Source organism: Magnolia sinica, chromosome 2, assembly GCF_029962835.1.
Source record: "Magnolia sinica isolate HGM2019 chromosome 2, MsV1, whole genome shotgun sequence".
Taxonomy (NCBI): Eukaryota; Viridiplantae; Streptophyta; class Magnoliopsida; order Magnoliales; family Magnoliaceae; genus Magnolia; species Magnolia sinica.
Window position 1 is genome coordinate 120916353 of NC_080574.1, and position 18272 is coordinate 120934624.

Here is an 18272-nt window from a genome sequence, read left to right on the forward strand (position 1 = left end):
AAACTATATGGAATCCTCACATTTCCACCCACAAAATGCTGTAGGTTTTCCCTCTGAACAACAATCTCATCAGCATGTACAATCATTGTAGTAATTTGTTCTCATTCCTCATAAATAATGTTTAATCTGTAGAAATCCTTTTAGAACCATTTTTTCAGCATGGTTTCAATCCACACATTGCCTTTTTAATTTGTACACTTCATGTTCTCTCTCGGAGACAAAACCCTCACAACGTTCATTTTAGCAATTGGGGAAAACACCTCCAAGTTATCAACGCAATAACTTTTGAGTGAAACCTTTAGCAACCAATTTGGCTTTATACATTCTAATGCGCAATCAGCTTTGTGCTTGATGGTAGAGACCACTTGCATCCCACCAATTCTTTTCCTTCCAAAAAATCAGTAAGTTCCTAGGTATTGTTTGTTTTTTTGAAGGGCACTTGTTACTTCGAACATCAGGGCCTTCAACTCAAGCTGAGACAGCTTCTACAACAGTAGAAAGAAGATGCATTGAAGACATTAGGAAGGATGGCACTACAGGAAGAAGAACAACATCGTATGAAAAGAACTTACAGATAGTCTCATGAGTAGGATACCTAATAGTACAAGAATGGGTACCTTTATGAATAATAATGGGGAGATCGAAGCTCGGTGAGTCCAGGAAATGGAGTGGGAGGAAGTTTGTAGGAAGAAGGTGGAGGAGACAACTCTGTTTGTCTACAACATTCCTTTCTCAATTTCCAGGAAAAGGAGCTTTCGTCCCTATTCGAAGCCTATTGGGAGATCAGTGGCATTTTCTTTCCTAAAGCTAGGGTAGATCTACACATTGAAGGTTCGGTTCGTTTGATTCAAAACCAGGAATGAAGCTTGTCACGCAATGTATTAATTCATGAGGATAGGGGTGTACAGCTGTACAACCCACCTAATGGATCTGGTCGTCCCATTGTACGGTCCACCTAGCTTCTTTCTCTTTTATATTCAGTGTTTATATTAGATTAGGACATTGGCTTGAGAGTTGTTTGGAATATGAATATTATAAGTGAGGGTATTTTTGTACTTTTTGTTTTTTTGTTTTTTTATTAATATAAAGGCGAAGACTGGGGATGTCCATACCTAACTCTTTTTCCTCTCTTCTCCCAACTTTCTCCTCTCTCTTCTCTTCTCTTCTCTTCTCTTCTTCTTTAAACTATGATTCTACATGGTATCGGAGCATCCTTGTTGTTGATTTAATCAACCTTTCTCCCTTCTATCTTATAACTTTTTCTCCTTTTATTTTTGCTCTCTCTTATCCCTCTTGTTCTGAAAATCTTTTAAGAAACCCTAGTTTTCTTTTCTTTTTGTTGTGCCGGGCCTTTGTAATGGGCCGCGCGTGAGAAGGGGATGAAGTGTTCACAATCATCACCTCTCATGTGCGGGTCATGTGGGTTGCTTCCATCGGATGCCGTGTTTGTGATCATCGACCCTCGTGATTGGATGGTATGTGTGAGATAGTTATTCTCTTCTAATGTGGTGTGCATACCATGTGAAGCATACAAGTTGGGTATTCGTCTATTGTGCGTAAACTTGTGGTATTTATTTGAATCTCTTATTTCAATGGAGAAAAAGAGTGATTCAAGAACTGGATTCATAAATCCATATGATTTTTTATGGTTCCAAAAAACCTTTATTAAATTAAATAGAACTAACTATCTTCAATGGCCCAAATCTGTCGAAGTGTTTTTAACTTCCGAGGGTAAATTAAAAGATCATTATTTGTTCCAAAAATAAAAAAGAATAAGAGGGTAGATCAACATAATAAATATGAGTCTCAACAAGCAACTTAGATGGCTTGGGGTTAGTGATAATTGCTTCTGGTTGGATGCTTGGTTGGACACTGAGCTGTATCCTCTTTCTTCTCCCAATATAAGTCTTCAGCTCTTCTGTTGTATATTAAACATTTCATTTGTTTGATGAATAAAATAAATCTTAAAGATAAAGAGGGTACCAATTTTTAATCGGCACTTTATACCAAGTTGAGAGCTATAGATCTAGGATAAGTAGTGGAAAGAAGAAAGAGGGAAGTAAAAAAAGGAGAAGATAATCGGTCAGGTTATTCTTCTATTGTATAAGAATAAAATGTTTATTATCCTACTAATATTAAGAAAGATAGGAATGCCCCTAAAGAATATCATTGTTACACAATGAACCAGAGAGTAATTAAGAGGACTAAAATACCCCCAGAAGCCTCATTCTAACAACTCTAACTAACTAAAAATATAATCTTATTTTCTTCTGTTTTACATCTTTTCAATCAGTTGTGATCATCTTCTCTACTTTCTTTTTATCTAGTGGTGCAGAGGTTAAATTTTTTAGTAGTGCATTGTTATGAAGCTTTTGTCTTCCTCTTAACTTGGCATTCTTCTTCTTCTTCTTCTCTCTTTTTTTTTTTTTTTTTTTTTTTCATTTTCAGGTTTTGGAGGCATTTTTGGCTCCAGGTTCAGAATTGTGGATGTTTAATGAAGTTCCAGAGAAAGAAAGGGAGAAAAGGTTAATTGATGGTGGACTAGAACTTTTGGGATTAGCAAACATAAGGCTTGTGCACAGAGAGGGAAACACTGTCATCCGACGCCATTTGGAGAGTCTTCCTTTGGAGACATTCGATTCTGTGAGTATGCATCATCTTTTCCTAGAGAATGAAATTGAGAGATGTTTAATGTCTGTGCATGAATACCTTGTTGATTCATGTCTCGGTGCCCATTCCTTTGTGTGTAAGGGTTGAACAGCTTTATTTGGAATTATAACAACATAACTTTCAACAGGAAAGAGTGAAATGAACCATGTGCATGATGATGTAAAATCATTCCCAACCAATGCAAAATCATTCCCAACCAATGCAGACATTTTTCAAATGAATGACCACATGAAATTTTCCTCCAATATAAAATATTCAAAAAGGAAAAAGATGCAACAGAACAAAAAACAAAATGGGAAATACCACAGGGCAGTAAATACGATGAAAGCCAAACATCAAAACTTCACAGATTGAGGTACTGCAAATGATTAACAATTTCATGCTTTTCATGCTTGATACTATTCTGTAACAACAAATCTGGAAACAAGCACTCCATGCATTCACCTTGAGAAAGCCATTTGCAAAAATAATGTTTTTCATTTCCGATTTCTAAGATTATGATCTGGAACTTCCTCAAACCCTCTCCAAAAATCAACTAAAAAATCACCATCAATCTCTGAAACAGACATCTTTTGAGAGCTACCATCCCTCATCAATAGGCTTCACCAGCCATAGGACCACCACTGTCAATCATATGACCATGGAAATCTGAGGATGATACTCGTTGATCATTAGCTTAACATGAAAGGCTCCATGCAGTTTATTTGAAATGGAATTTGTTTGCAAGAAAAAAGAAGACCAAAAAATCAGGACAGTTTTTATCAACTAGCATGACATTATTACAAAATGACAAAAATACCTTCATCATCATCTAATCCTTATCCCAAATTAATGGGGGCCAGCCACATGAATCTTGTTCTACCATTCCACAATCAAGGGCCATACCTTGATCTAGACCATAGGTCATAAAGTCTTCTTTCTTTTTTTTTTACTTCCTCCATCTATGTCCTTTTGAGACTTCCCCTTGCCCTTTTAGAGCCTTCAACTTGTACCAACTCACTCCTTTTAACCGGTACAGTTCTTGGTCTCCGTTGCACATGACCAAACCATCTAGGTCTCTCCCCTCATCTTATTACCTATCGGTGCTACTTCTAAGCTCCTTCCAATACATTCATATCTAATTCTATTCTTCGTCGTCTTGCCACTCACCCATCTCAACATCTTCATTTCAGCCACACTCGTCCTATGAACATGTTGTTCCTTAACTGCCCAACATTCTATCCATAAAGCATGTGGCTGTTCTTATGGCTAGCCAATAAAATTTCCCTTTGAGTTTGAGTGGTACATGACAACCGCATAAACTCGCAGAGGCACGTCTCCTTTTCTTCCACCCAACTTAATTACCATGGGCAACTTCGTTCTCAGTCTCTTCATTCTCGTGAATTATTGACCCAAGGTACTGAAAGTGGTCATTTTGGGAAATTTCTTGGTCAACAATCTTAACTAATACCCCATTTCCACTCCTATTGTTACTAAAATTCCACTCCATATACTCTATTTTAGTCCGACTAATTTTAAATCCATTAGATTCTAAAGTGCCCCTCCATAAATATAGCTTTGTATTTATGCTCTCCCTTGTTTTATCGATAAAAAACTATATCATCTACAAACAACATACACCATGTGATATCTTCTTGCAAGTTCCCCATTAATTTGTCCATAACCAATGCAAAAAAGGAGGGGCTCAATACCGATCCCTGTTGTGAGCCTATAGCAATTGGGAACTCACTTGTCTCTTCACTAGAGGTCTTGATGTAGGACAACTAACCACTTGCTCTAAAAGCTCAAATTGATAAAGCGTGGTGAATCAATCCCTTTATCTCATATCCCAGGCCCCACATCCCATGGGTTAGGTCCTCGGCCGAACCCCCCTCGTGGGCCCCGCATCACATGGGTTCCGCCTCACACGAGCCACCTGCCTCAGATGGGCCGCCCACCTCGAGTGTGCCCTCGCATCCCACAGGCCACCCCACTCGAGCCCGGTGTAAAAATGCCCTTGCATTAGGTCCTCGTATTTGTTATTATTCCCTCACACATATCCTTAATATGTCTATATATCCTCTTATAACTCCTTTCCCAACACCCACCAGATTAACTCTCTAGACCCTATCATATTCTCTTTGAGTTAATAAAGACCATGTAGGGATTCTTCCTCTCCTTACATTTCTCCATCAATTATCTAAATAGGAAAATAGCTTCAGTGGTAGACCTCCCAGGCCGGAAACCAAATTGATTTTCTAATACATTCGTCTCATGCCTTGGTCATTGCTCAATCACTCTCTCATAAAGTTTCATACTATGGCACATAAGTTTAATCCTATGATAGTTAGTGCAACTCTGCATGTCTTATTTATTCTTATAAATAGGTGCCACGATACTTTTACTCCATTCATCTAGCATTTTCTTTAATCTTACAATCTTGTTGAACATCTTTGTCAACCAAAATAACCCAATATTTCCCATGTGCTTCCAAACATTTATTGGTATTACCATTTGGTCTAAGGGCCTTTCATATTTTCATCTTTCCCAAAGTTTTTTCCACTTAAGATATCCTAATCCTACAAAAGTATCTATGGTTTCTGATGTCATTTGAGTTTATAGTTCCTTATTTCCCTATGCTCTCAGAGTGGTTGTCATTTTAATAAAAGTTTTGAAAGTAGTTTATAAAGCTGACTATTTCTTCACAGTTCTCAATTACGAAATTGTTGATATAATCTAGGTCCCTACCCTTCCCGACACTCATGATACCTTCATAATACCTATAATTACGAAATTGTTGATATAGAACTGTTATTTATAAAGCCACCAATATTCATATCTATTGTTCTTGTGAAAGCATTGGTAACTACTCTCCTTTCACATATGTACATAAAAGTCAACTTTTTATAGTGAATGTTGTGTTATGTAATATTTCTTCACAGTTCTCAATTAAGAAGCTACTTTTGTTCATGTTCCATATTCTTCTTCACATGTTTTTTTTTTTTTTTTTTCCATATTCATTTACAAGTTAATTTTTCACCAAGTGTTTGAATATTACTCATGACAAGCAGATTTTAATTCTTGCTGATGAGTCTTTGGAGGATTCCGTTGTGCACTCTGACTCAAGATCTCTTGCCACCCTTCTCCTCATTCGTGATATTCAGGTATGTGGCCTCCTAATTTAACTAATTATATCTTCATGTTCTATTAGTGTTTATTGTTTTTTCGCATTTCTTTGCATCAAGAAAGTCAATGACATCATCACTATCATCTAAACCTTATCCCAAATTAATTGGGTCGGCTTCATGAACCTTGTTCCACAATTCCAATGTATGAAGGATCATACCTTCAGCTAGACCATAGGTCATCGTGTTTTCTTACTACCTCCATCCACATCCTTTGGGGACTTCCCTTGCCCTTTTAGAGCTTTCAACTTGTGCCAACTCACTCCTAATCATTGCCGTTCTTGGTCTCCGTTGCAAATGACCAAACCATCTAAGTCTACTTTCCCTCATCTTATTACTTATTGGCGCTAATCCTAAGTTCCCTTGAATACATTCATTTCTAATTCTATCCTTCTTCTTGTCGTCACTCAATCCATCTCAGAATCCTCATTTCAGCTACACTCATCTTACGAACATGTTCCTTAACATCCCAACATTCCGTCCCATAAAGCATGGTTGGTCTTATAGCTATCTTATAACATTTCCCTTTCAGTTTGAGTGGTACATGACAATCACATAAAACCCCAACGGCACATCTCCATTTCTTCCTCCCAGTTCAAATTCTATGGGCAACACCCTTCTCAATCTCTCCATTTTCATGAGTTAACCCAAGGTATTGAAAGTGGTCATTTTGGAAACTTCTTTGTCAACAATCTTAACTAATTCCTCGTTTTCGCTCTTATTGTTACTAAAATTGCACTCCATATACTTTTTATAATTTGACTAATTTTAAATCCTTTAAATTCTAAAGCACTTCTCCATAAATCTAGCTTTGTGTTTAAACCCTCCCTTTTCTTGTCAATCAAAACTATGTCATTAGTAAACAACATATATGATAGGATCTTTTCCTTAAAATGCCTTGTTGACTCGTCCATAACCAATGCAAAAAGGTATGGGATCAATGTCGATCCCTAGTGCAAGCCTATGATAATTGAGAACTCACTTGTCTCTCCAGTAATGGTGATCAACATTTGTTACCGCTCCCTCATACATATCCTTAATCAGATAACTACAAATTCAGATTCATGATGAAAGTTATGGCATAAGTTTGATGCCGGCTGCCATCCTGACGCAACTATCCCTCATCCTGGTTGGGGGGCTGGCAATGAGGGCACAAAACTCCCTCAGCCTTAATAATTCCATTGTTGCTAAATTTAAATTTGGCCACCCATTCCAAGGTATGCTTGCTGCTTCATTACTTAGATAAATGTGTTTCATAGAGATTGTTGAATCTATCGAAAGATTGGAATCATGGGAGATGATGCCACTTGTGTGCATGTGCATGTGTTTAGGTGAGGGTTACAAGTAGGGACTTGGAAGTTGGGGCTTCTGAGATAAAAGGGAGTTAGTAATAGAAGATAAGCTGGATATGCTTGTGTAAGTGTGATTGACAAATAGAGAAAGAAGAGAAAGAGAGAACAATTAGGGTTACAACAAGCCTCTTCATAATGACAAGTTTTCCCTTTAATAACAAAAGCAAAAATACCCACTATGTCCCAATCACTAATAATAAAATATAAGAGCTAGAAGTTGGAGATGGGTGGGCGTAGAGTGGTATGGCCCACATATGTTAACACTCCCCCTCAAGTGGCAACACACACACACACACACACACACACACATATCTGTGTGTGTGTGTTTGTGTTTGTGAGCGCGTGTGTGTGCATGTGTGTGTGCCCAACTTGACAAAGAAACGATCTAAATGAGTACAACCCAGAGCTTTAGTGGACATATCTACTAATTGATCTTGGGACTTGACAAACAACGTGTAAATTTCCCTTTCTAGCCACCTTCTTCTGGATGAAGTGATGATCTACTTTGATGTGCTTGGTTCTCTCATGATAGACAAGATTGTTGGCAATGTGAGAGGTTGTTGGATTATCATAATATAGCCTCATAGGAATATTAGCCATAAACCCATGCTCGCACATTAATGTCTTTAGCTAAATGAGTTCACACATCATATGGGTCATTGCTTTGTATTTTGCCTTGACACTTGAACGAGCTACTACTCTTTGCTTCTTACTCATCCATGTAACAAGATTACCACCTACAAGTAGTAAATCGCCTAATTGATGGAGAACCAACCCACTTTGGATTAGAATACCCCTCTAGCTAGAGATTGTCATTCCACTTATGGAGGATACCATGATCAGGAGCTCCCTTAAATACCCGAGGATGCGAAGCATGACCTCTATGTGAGGGACACGAGTGATGCAGGATAAGAAATTTAAGAATGAGATGTAAGAATTCAGGCGTAGATCATACCAATTCAGAAACAGTTACACAAATTCCACATCCCATATGACAATCCAAATCATTCAATTAAAAAGGGGAATCTATGCGGGTTCAGGCCGACACAGGCTAGAATTGGACCAATAAAAATTATAAACCAAACGATGTCAAAGGGAAATAGAAATCAACCACAGATGCATAAAAATCAGTCCCTAATCCAAGGGATTCAGAAATTCCAATTCGGAGAACCCTAGGGTAAGAAAAGGGACATAAAATTGGAGATTTGAGTAATTTAGGGTTAGGTTTAGGGATTTTGGGTGAAAGCGGAGTGAAAGAGAAGAGAGAGACGAACCAGAGAAGTACCACACGCGTGGACAACAACAATGGCCCAGACGCACGTCTGTGTGATCCCAGCCGCACGTGTGTGGGGCCCACTATTCAGAAAAAGGCCACCTTGGCCCTGGTCGGCCAGGGATGGACTCCAAAACCCCCAAATCTCAGCTCGATCCGATGTACGGTTTGTGCGTGGTGCTCCGCTGAAGTTTCAGCCCTCCTGTAGGGCCAGATTCTGAAATTCTGCTGTGGGGAGGAGAATTGCTGCAATAGATGATTGATTCGAAGTGTAGATGATGGGGTGAGATGAGAAGAAGGGATGATAGAAGATGGGTAGTAGAGATGGCGATGGATGGGGGCGAATCGGGATAGATGTGGCTTCGCACCACGGTAGTTAACCTTTCGATGAAGGGAAGGCTTCGCAACTAATTAGGCTTCACAACTCAGAGAGTAGGAAAACGCAGAATTTTTATTAATCTTCAATGAATGAAAAGAACTACAAGGGGTGCCTATTTATAGGGAAAACCCTATACCCTAAAAACTCGCACCATGTGCGCAACTTATTACTTGGCGATGAAGTAAACTAAAATAAAAACCAAACAAAGAAATCTAAAGTGTTTACGATGTTCTAAATAATAACAATAATCAAAACCTAAAATATGAAATCAATTTGACGAGTGGGCCACGATCATGAGATCCCATGATGGGTTTTTCTTGACTATCGGGCCCACCCTTTTGAACCAAAACTTCATCTTCTAGCTAGGAGGTCCTCCCTGGACGTCGTCATCGAACCAGATCGATGGTGGGGCCCTCCTGCGTACGTACGTGCGTGGGGGGTGGTGTGCGTGCCCGTGTGCGTGTGCGCATGATGTCCCCATCAACGAGGAGACTGCATAAGCTAACTGATGAGGACATCACTTCACGTACACCCTTGCATACGTATCAGAGGAGGCGGGCCACACCGATTTCCCTGTGACTAAGTGAGTATCCGTAATTGTGAAGAAGACCCCATGTGCATGTGCGAGCATCTGGAAGACCCCACACTGGGACGATGCATATGGGCTGCTTTATGGAGTGATCCAGACCATTAGATTGGAGAGATGCGACGATTGGGCCATTGGATCACATGATCGGGCCATTGATCGTTGATCGTCCACATCAGTTTTAGACTTTATCATCTTTTAGGATTTAGTTTTTTTTTTTTTTTATATTTGGACACATTATGAGTGTTTTGGTTGATTTTATTTAGACTAGGGTTATTTTCGTTAAGATTCACAAGACAGAGAGATTATTATAAATTTTAACCTCTCCCAATTGGATTTTGTAATTAAAAAAAAGAGAGAAAAGCTCTTGCTTTCTTCTTCCATCTTCATGCGATTTGGAAGGGAGATTGGTGCGAGGCTAATCTTCATTAACGGAGGTGCGAGATCTCCATCTATCCCCACATTATCTTCTCTTTTCTTCCCCATCCATGAATTTTCTTCAGGTTCTTAATTCTCCCATCCCAAATCTTTGTCTTCTCCCAAACCCAATTTTCTCACACCCATCCACAATCTAAACCCTAACCGACGTAAACCCATCCACCTCACGCCACACGTGTGACCATATGGCCACACGTGTGAATCCCACCTTGCCCCTTTTTTTGGTTTCCTATCATCATTATATCAAAAATCCCTTTCCTCCATCCCCAAAACCCTGACCCTAAACCTAAAATTCCTAATTTTTCTATTTTTCGAAATTACTTGAACCCTGATTTTCACCCTAGGTTGTATTAGGTTTTCTATTTTAAAATAGACTATACCCTATGCTAATTGGATGTCCCTACATCCAATGTTGTCGAATCACATATGCGATCATGTGCGATTGCATATGCCTATGCGCATATGCGATCGTATATTTTTTTTTTAATTTAATTTTTTTTTTTGAAAATTTTTTATATATATGGGAAAAATTCAAAAAAAAATGTAAAAAAAATAAGAAACTGAGGAGAACTTTTCTAAGTTAATAGATAACTAATTTTACATATTTAAAATACATTTGAGAGATAAAATCAATTAAATAATGAATTAAACATCAAGTCATCCACATTTAACAATATAGTTAACAAGAAGTAATAACAAATTCAACATGCTATTTATTTATTATGGTAGAAAATCAACAAGTTATCTTCCTTGAAACTTAAAAGTGCTTGAATCTTGATCTTCCAACTTCCAAGAGAGGGAATGTGAGAGAGAGAGAGAGAGAGGGGGGGGGGGGGGGGGGGGGGGTTGGCCAGTGGTATTAAGTTGTATTAAATGGGATTGCATTGTTACTTCCACTTTGAAATTGGGAATAACATGTTTGGAAGGAGTGTGAGATAGGATTAAAATTAATTTTATAGGCTTTGGAAAATGAGCCTTGTGTTGGAAAGTGTGAGATGGGATTACAAATCCCGTGGATGATAAATTTTTCCTTTATCCAAGTTCAATCCAAGTGTAATTTGAAAGTAAATCCCAGGATTTACTTTTTAATGTATACGTTCCAAACATGGTATTACAAAACATGGGATATACCCAATCCAGGGACAATACCTTACACATGCATTTATTGTTACTTTTACAATTTCATCCACCTTAATCCCACATAATGCAGTTGGCCAAACGGGCCCTAAGATCACTTGGAAGTAGGAAATACAAGAGAGAGGGAGATTAAGACCACTTATAATTAACAATTGTAAGAGAAAAATAGAGTAAGAGAGTTTTGGAGTGAGAATATTGCAAATGGAGGAGATTTGAAAGCCTTTTTATAAGAAAATTGTTATTTTTTTGCAAAAAATAAAAAATAAAATAAAAATTCAATGTGCCATGGCCAATATGCGATTGCATATGCTGTATGCGATCGCATATTTTCGCATATGCAACATATGCGATCGCATTATGTGCCAGATCACATATGCGATCTACATATGGATCACATATGCGCATATGCGATCGCACATGACAACAATGCCTACATCCATTAGAGCCTAGTTTCTTTTTATTTAATGATCTTGTGTTACGATGTTGGTAGCTTAGGCTAGGATTATGCATTTTTATTTATTTTTTTGATTTTCATGATATTCGTGATGATTATAGCGGTGTTTGTTTTTTCCTTTTGTTAAATATCTTACTTCAGCTACTTGATCTCACATGTTAATTGGTTCATGCATCGGTACTGCATCAAATTTGGTATTAGATCCAATAGGTTTAGCATCGGATTTTTGTGTTGCTTCTAGGTTAGAGTCACATCTAGGGTTAGTAGAGTATGGATTGCATATAGGATCATATTGCTGAATTTTTGTTGGAGTATCTTATAACTGAATTTTCAGTTTGTGGCCCCACTTATACCATTGCTGAAATTTCAGCATAGTAATTTCAAGTTGTCATATTCTTGAATTTTCAGCTTGTAATTTTCGGATTACACCTGTGCTGAATTTTCAATTTGGCACCCTCGGATTATTGCCCTACTGAATTTTCAACATAAAATTTGAGGATAGTTGCTTGATGAATTTTCTAGTTAGTGTATCCAGTTTGATCTTTAGGTTAGTTTTATCATTGTCCTAGGACCTAGAGTTTCCCTTTTGGAGTTTCCTTGTGTATGCCCACTCGTTCAAGACGTGGTTTTGGTCTACAACCCATAATGAATCTAGAGCAAATTGATAAGACCCTTAATGCTATCAATAACCGCCTGACGATCATTGAAGCGTATAATAGAACCACTGTCACTCAATCAACCGCGACCAATGTGCCCGTCAATCAACTTGAGTCTTCCTTACAGGCAAAACCCGATACTGGAAAGGCGTTCAATCTCAGGTTGGAGATCAGGTTGATAGGTGGGAGTGTGATCGTGGCCAAGGCGTTGGCCGTGGTCGAGCACACGTGCCACCACCACGCGAGGAGTGTTATGACCGTTATGATCTAGATGCACAAGTCATGAAAGGTATGAAAGTTGAGACCCCCAGCTTTGATGGTCGCTTGGACCTCAAAGCATTCCTTGATCGGTTGGCAGACATGGACCACTATTTTGAGTGGTATGATATGTCTGATGCTCGTCGAGTGAGATTTGCCAAGATGAAGTTGGTGAGTCAGGCCAAACTTTTTTGAACCAACATGGAGTGTAAAACAAGGTGTCTTGTATCGGTTGGCGTAACGGTGCCCTCCGAAACCGATACGGATATGGGGGCGTAACGGCGATACGGGAGCGTAACGGCCCGTAACGGCGCATTTTTTTTTTTTGCCAAAAAAATATGAAAAATATGGATTAAATCCCGAATATTCTAAGCATTCCAAATATGCATTCATTTATAAATTGGAACATGTTTACGGTAGTGTAACAGTCCACTCTTTGGTGAGAAGTTGTATCGGATTGTCTAATGAATTTATGAACCAGATAACCTGAATTTGACTACAAAATTCATATATTTAATTTTCTAACTATCTACTATCAATGATAGATATATTAGAATGAATGTAATATGAAAATATCTTACATTAGGTGTTTGCAATTATTTTTGAGGAATTTCTCGAACATACCTGTGCATGTGACTGTGATTCTTGTCTATGACTTGTCCTCAAGTCAAGAATATTTTTAAAAAAATAGTAGTGTCTGATATACTCCCCTGCAACTTGATTAAGGATTACTTGATTGGTTGTCAGGGGAGCTATTTTAAATACAAGTTCGGCAGTATCAAGTGTGTGCATGGCTTCTTGCAATAATACTGATATGAGCTGTTTGCTGCAACTGCAAATACTTACCTTAATACAAATATATACTCACAATCACAAGTCACCACCAAAATGAAAATCTGCTTTTTTGTGGTTGCTCGACATCCACAGCATCGTCATCGTCACCATCAGGCTGAGGCTGTCCAATAGGTGTAGGTGCTGCATATCCATAATATCCAGTGCCAGAAGGAAATACTAGATCAACGAAACTAGAGGATGACTGATCCTGACTAGGCAATGATTCCGACCCCGAGTAAGGATATCCACCAGTGCCCGTCGAATAGCCATACTGATGCCCATACTCAGGCTGTTGAGAATCTTGAGATTGAGAGTGCGTCTGCTGTGATGAGTAACTTGGATTTGGATCTGGATATCCATAATCATATGGATATTGATCGGGAGGGCTACTCCAACATGAATGTGATGGAACAGGCTCAGTATAACCATCATAATCATAATCCAATTGACTATAAGAATATCTATCATAATAACTAAGACCATGAGCCTGCTGATGTTCCGGACCTCCCGGACCCGGTGCACCACTAGATGTACCCTCATCTTGCTGGCTGTATCGTGACTCGGTACACTCATAAGTCCGACCTCGTGTATCATCTCGTCGATGTTCATAGGCATCGCGATCTGTAAACGGCTATATAGGGCGCTGAGCAACACCAGAAGTGCCAGCACCAGGGGTAGGGGGGTCATCGTCACCATCATCCGACACGGTCATGCTACCACTGCTCGTACTCTTTTGTTGATCTTGAGCCGTAACTGTACTTGGCATAAACGCTGCCCCTCCTACTAGGTCCAACACATTTGCACGACTCTCTTGTTGCGCTCTACGTATTTCTGGGTCATCAATTTCCAATTCTTCACTATACTCTTCAATTTGCTTTTCCCTTGTTTCCAAGTAAGGTAGAAGTGGTTCATCCTCATCATAAATATTGTCCAAGTTTATTAGACAGTAGTCGTCATCGACAGCTGTAATGCTCCTATGATGTCGTCGCATTCTTAGTTTTATATTTTAGTGCATGAAGACAAGTTTATCTAATGTTCTAGTCTGCAATCTATTCATATTCTTTGAATGAATAAGCGCAAAACAATTCCAATTCCTTTCGCAGCTAGTTGAAGATGTTGTCTGGCTTAAAACTTTTACTGCAATTTTTTGGAGAGCCTTCGTACTCTCTCCGAAATTAATCCACCATTCGGCTAGTTGCAACTTAGATACTGCATACTGTGCGAAAGCATCTCCAAAGCTACCAAGGCGATTTCCAAATGTATCTAATTTATTCAACGCCTTTATTTGCATATCTAAGTCAGGCTCTAATCTCTTTATCACATTTTTTAGCCCGACACGAACTTCATCATCCTCAACAAATGATTGGGCATATCTATACCTAGGATTTAGATAGTAACTTACTGCATGAAGATTATGATGGAGTTGTCTTGTCATCTCCTGTCGATCATCCTCCAATAAGATTCCCAACTTCTACAATCACGTTGAATTGCCAACTTTGCCTTATCCATGGCATCGTATAGGAAGCCCATGGTAGGTGCTTCGTCGGTTTCAACAAGACAGTACCCTCATTAGTGGCTCCATCACCTTTAGGATCGACTTGACCCTCTTCCAATATTTGTTGTCCTGTATGGTGTTCACAACTTCAACCGATGTCCCTGATGTCTTCTTCCCATGTTTTGTGTTGAGCCATTCTCGGGAAGCGAACATCTCACTCAACTCTCCCCTATGCTGGAATAAACTCTCTAATGCTATAAAGTTTGTTGCGAATCTAGTTGCCGCAGGCCTCAACAACTCTCGTCCTTTTATGAACTTTCTCATTATTGCGACTACTTGATTATGATTGTAAATAAACGTCGTCACTTCTCTTGCCCTTTCGACCATTTCCTTAACATTCTTCTTCTTCCCAATATCTTCCAATATAAGATCAATACAATAGGCAGCACACGGTGACCAAAAAAGATATTTTCTCTTATCCATCAACATGTCCTGCAAGCTTACATGATGTTTCATTATCTGTCACAATCTGCACTACATTCTCCTCTTTAATCTCTTCCACAACTTTAAAATATAAAATGGCACCCCAAATTTGTAAAATGCACATTAAAATGTTCTACTATGATTAACGCATCACATGGCATGATTAAAACAACAAAACAATCATTAAAAAATGATTTTTCGAATTTTTTTTAAAAAAAGGACCAAAATTAATGCGTAAATAGAAAAAAATAAAAATATATATATAATGGCACCCCAAATCTGTAAAATGCACATTAACATGTTCTACTATGATTAACACATCACATGGCATGATTAAAACAGCAAAACAATCGTTAAAAAATGATTTTTCGAATTTTAAAAAAAGGCCAAAATGCGTAAATAGAAAAAAATAAAAAAATATATAAAATGGCACCCCAAATCTACAAAATGCACATTAACATATTCTACTATGATTAACACATCACGTGGCATGATTAAAACAGCAAAACAATCATTAGAAAATGATTTTTCGATTTTTTTTTAAAAAAAGGGCCAAAATTAATGCGTAAATAGAAAAAAATATAAAAATATATAAAATGGCACCCCAAATCTGTAAAATGCACATTAACATGTTCTACTATGATTAACACATCACATGACATGATTAAAACAACAAAACAATCATTAAAAAATGATTTTTTGAAATTTAACAAAAAGGGCCAAAATTAATGCGTAAATAAAAAAATATTTAAAAAATATAAAATGGTACCCCAAATCTGTAAAATGCACATTAACATGTTCTACTATGATTAACACATCACATGGCATGATTAAAACAGCAAAACAATAATTAAAAAATGATTTTTCGAATTGTTTTTAAAAAAGGCCAAAATTAATGCATAAATAGAAAAAAATAAAAAATATATAAAATGGCACCCCAAATCTGTAAAATGCACATTAACATGTTCTACTATGATTAACACATCACATGGCATGATTAAAACAGCAAAACAATCATTAAAAAATGATTTTTCGAATTAAAAAAAAAAGAGCCTAAATTAATGTGTAAATAGAAAAAAATATAAAAATATATAAAATGGCACCCCAAATCTGTAAAATGCACATTAACATGTTCTACTATGATTAACACATCACATGGAATGATTAAAACAGCAAAACAATCATTAAAAATGATTTTTCGAATTTTAAAAAAGGGCCAAAATTAATGCGTAAATAGAAAAAAATATAAAATGGCACCACAAATCTGTAAAATGCACATTAACATGTTCTACCATGATTAACACATCATATGGTATGATTAAAACAACAAAACATAATAAAAAAAGTATAAATATCTATTTTTGACGAATTTCTGAAAAATGGCCCAGGGAGCTTCGATTCAAGAAAATCCGTAATATAATATGTTTTTATCTCAAATACCAAGCCAAGATTGGTCGAAAATAGTAGTAGAAGGATTGAGTGAGAATTTAGAAGCAAATGACTTTTTAAAAAAAATGAAAAAACAGAGCTTAAAAAGGCAAAAAAAAATGTGACCGTTATCTGATCATACGGGCTAGCTGTTACGGGTCAGTAACGGCTGTTATGCCCGTAACAAGCCCGTAACGGCCGTTACGGGTACAAAATGGGACATTGGCCGATACGGCCCCGTATTGCGTAACGGGTCCCACCGTTACCGTTACATATCAGCCGTTACATCTGATACGTAACCGTTTTGGGACACCTTGGTGTAAAATTGAAAGGGAAGGAGAGTCCACAATTGCACATTGGGCCGAGATGAAAGAGGTCATTAAAGAAAAGTGATGAAATGGGTCTTTAAAGAAAAGCATCTCCCTCTTTCTTATCGCCAGAGGCTCCTAGACCAGTGGCAGGCTCTGCGCCATGGATCCATGACCTTTCCAGATTACATCGCTAGGTTTGAGGAGTACATGATGCGATGTGACATTGAAGAGGACCCAATGGTTACATTGTCCAGATTCAGGATGGGCCTCCGATTTGAGATTCAACAAGAACTTTATTCTTGTGATGTTGGTACATTGGAGGTATCAAACACTACCTCAAGGCACCAGTTGGTAAACGTTATGATTCTTGAGATCCAAGTGTCAAGACTTACTTTCAAGGGGCTAAGCCTAACATGGGGGGTCAATCTAGACCCCAAATTGGGTCCCATCCCAACCCAACCCCAGAGATGTCAAAGAAAAAGGGGTAGCAAGTTCTAGCTCTAGGGGAGTTGAGCAAACACGATGCTTCAATTGCCATTGAATTGATCACTTTGTGCATCAATGTACCTCGAAAGAGAGGAACAAAGCCCTGGTAATTGACGATGGTGAGGAAGAAGGAGATGAACATGGTGATTTTGAAGAAGAATTTTATCAGCCCAACATAATGGTGCTCGTGATGAGGAAGTAGAAGAAGAAGAGACCACACCACTTGCAATAGTCAGGTGCGCCTTGACCAATGCTAAGGAGAATGATGATTGGCGTCAGACTACGATATTTTACACTTATGCAAAATGTGGAGAGAAGAATTGCAAGGTGATCTTCAATAGTGGCAGTTGTACAAATGTGTTCTCCACTAGCACTTTAAACCTGTTTGGGATTGAAACCTAAACTGCACCCTCAGCCCTATAAAGTGTCATGGGTGGATGCATCTTCCATACCTGTTACCTAGCAATGTCTCATGCCCGTTAATTTTAGATCCTATTCAGATTCGCTGTGGTGTGACGTCTTACCTATGGACGTTAGACACATCATTTTGAGACGGCCTTGACTATTTGACCATGATGTGACGATATACGGCTACTCAAATGTATATTCATTCATAAATAAAGGCAAAAAGATATCTCTAGTTCCTCTCCCACCAAAAAGCGATACGGAGAAGAAAACTAAGGGGAAGTTGAGTAACCTAAGGGATACGAGGAAATCCTAAGTCTCTCCATGTAATCAACGCCAAGGAGTTTGAGAGAGAGACTACGGTGGATTCGATAGTGTATGCCTTAGTGGCGAGAGAAGTTACACCCGAGGTTAGTGTAGAGAGAACCCCTGAGGTGAAGCCGATTATGGACGAGTTTCACGA

The 18272-nt window shown here is 38.2% G+C and overlaps 1 protein-coding gene across 3 annotated transcripts in view; it reads left to right on the forward strand.

Annotated features, from left to right (window-relative positions):
• The window catches only part of LOC131237497 (ion channel DMI1-like), an 85141-nt gene that overhangs the window by 46582 nt on the left and 20287 nt on the right, over positions 1 to 18272 (forward strand). For all 3 annotated transcript variants that reach the window (XM_058235304.1, XM_058235303.1, XM_058235302.1), the window contains 2 exons: positions 2449 to 2643; positions 5721 to 5813. In XM_058235304.1, the coding sequence (XP_058091287.1) occupies positions 2449 to 2643; positions 5721 to 5813 (288 nt within the window). The remainder of the gene's footprint in view (positions 1 to 2448; positions 2644 to 5720; positions 5814 to 18272) is intronic.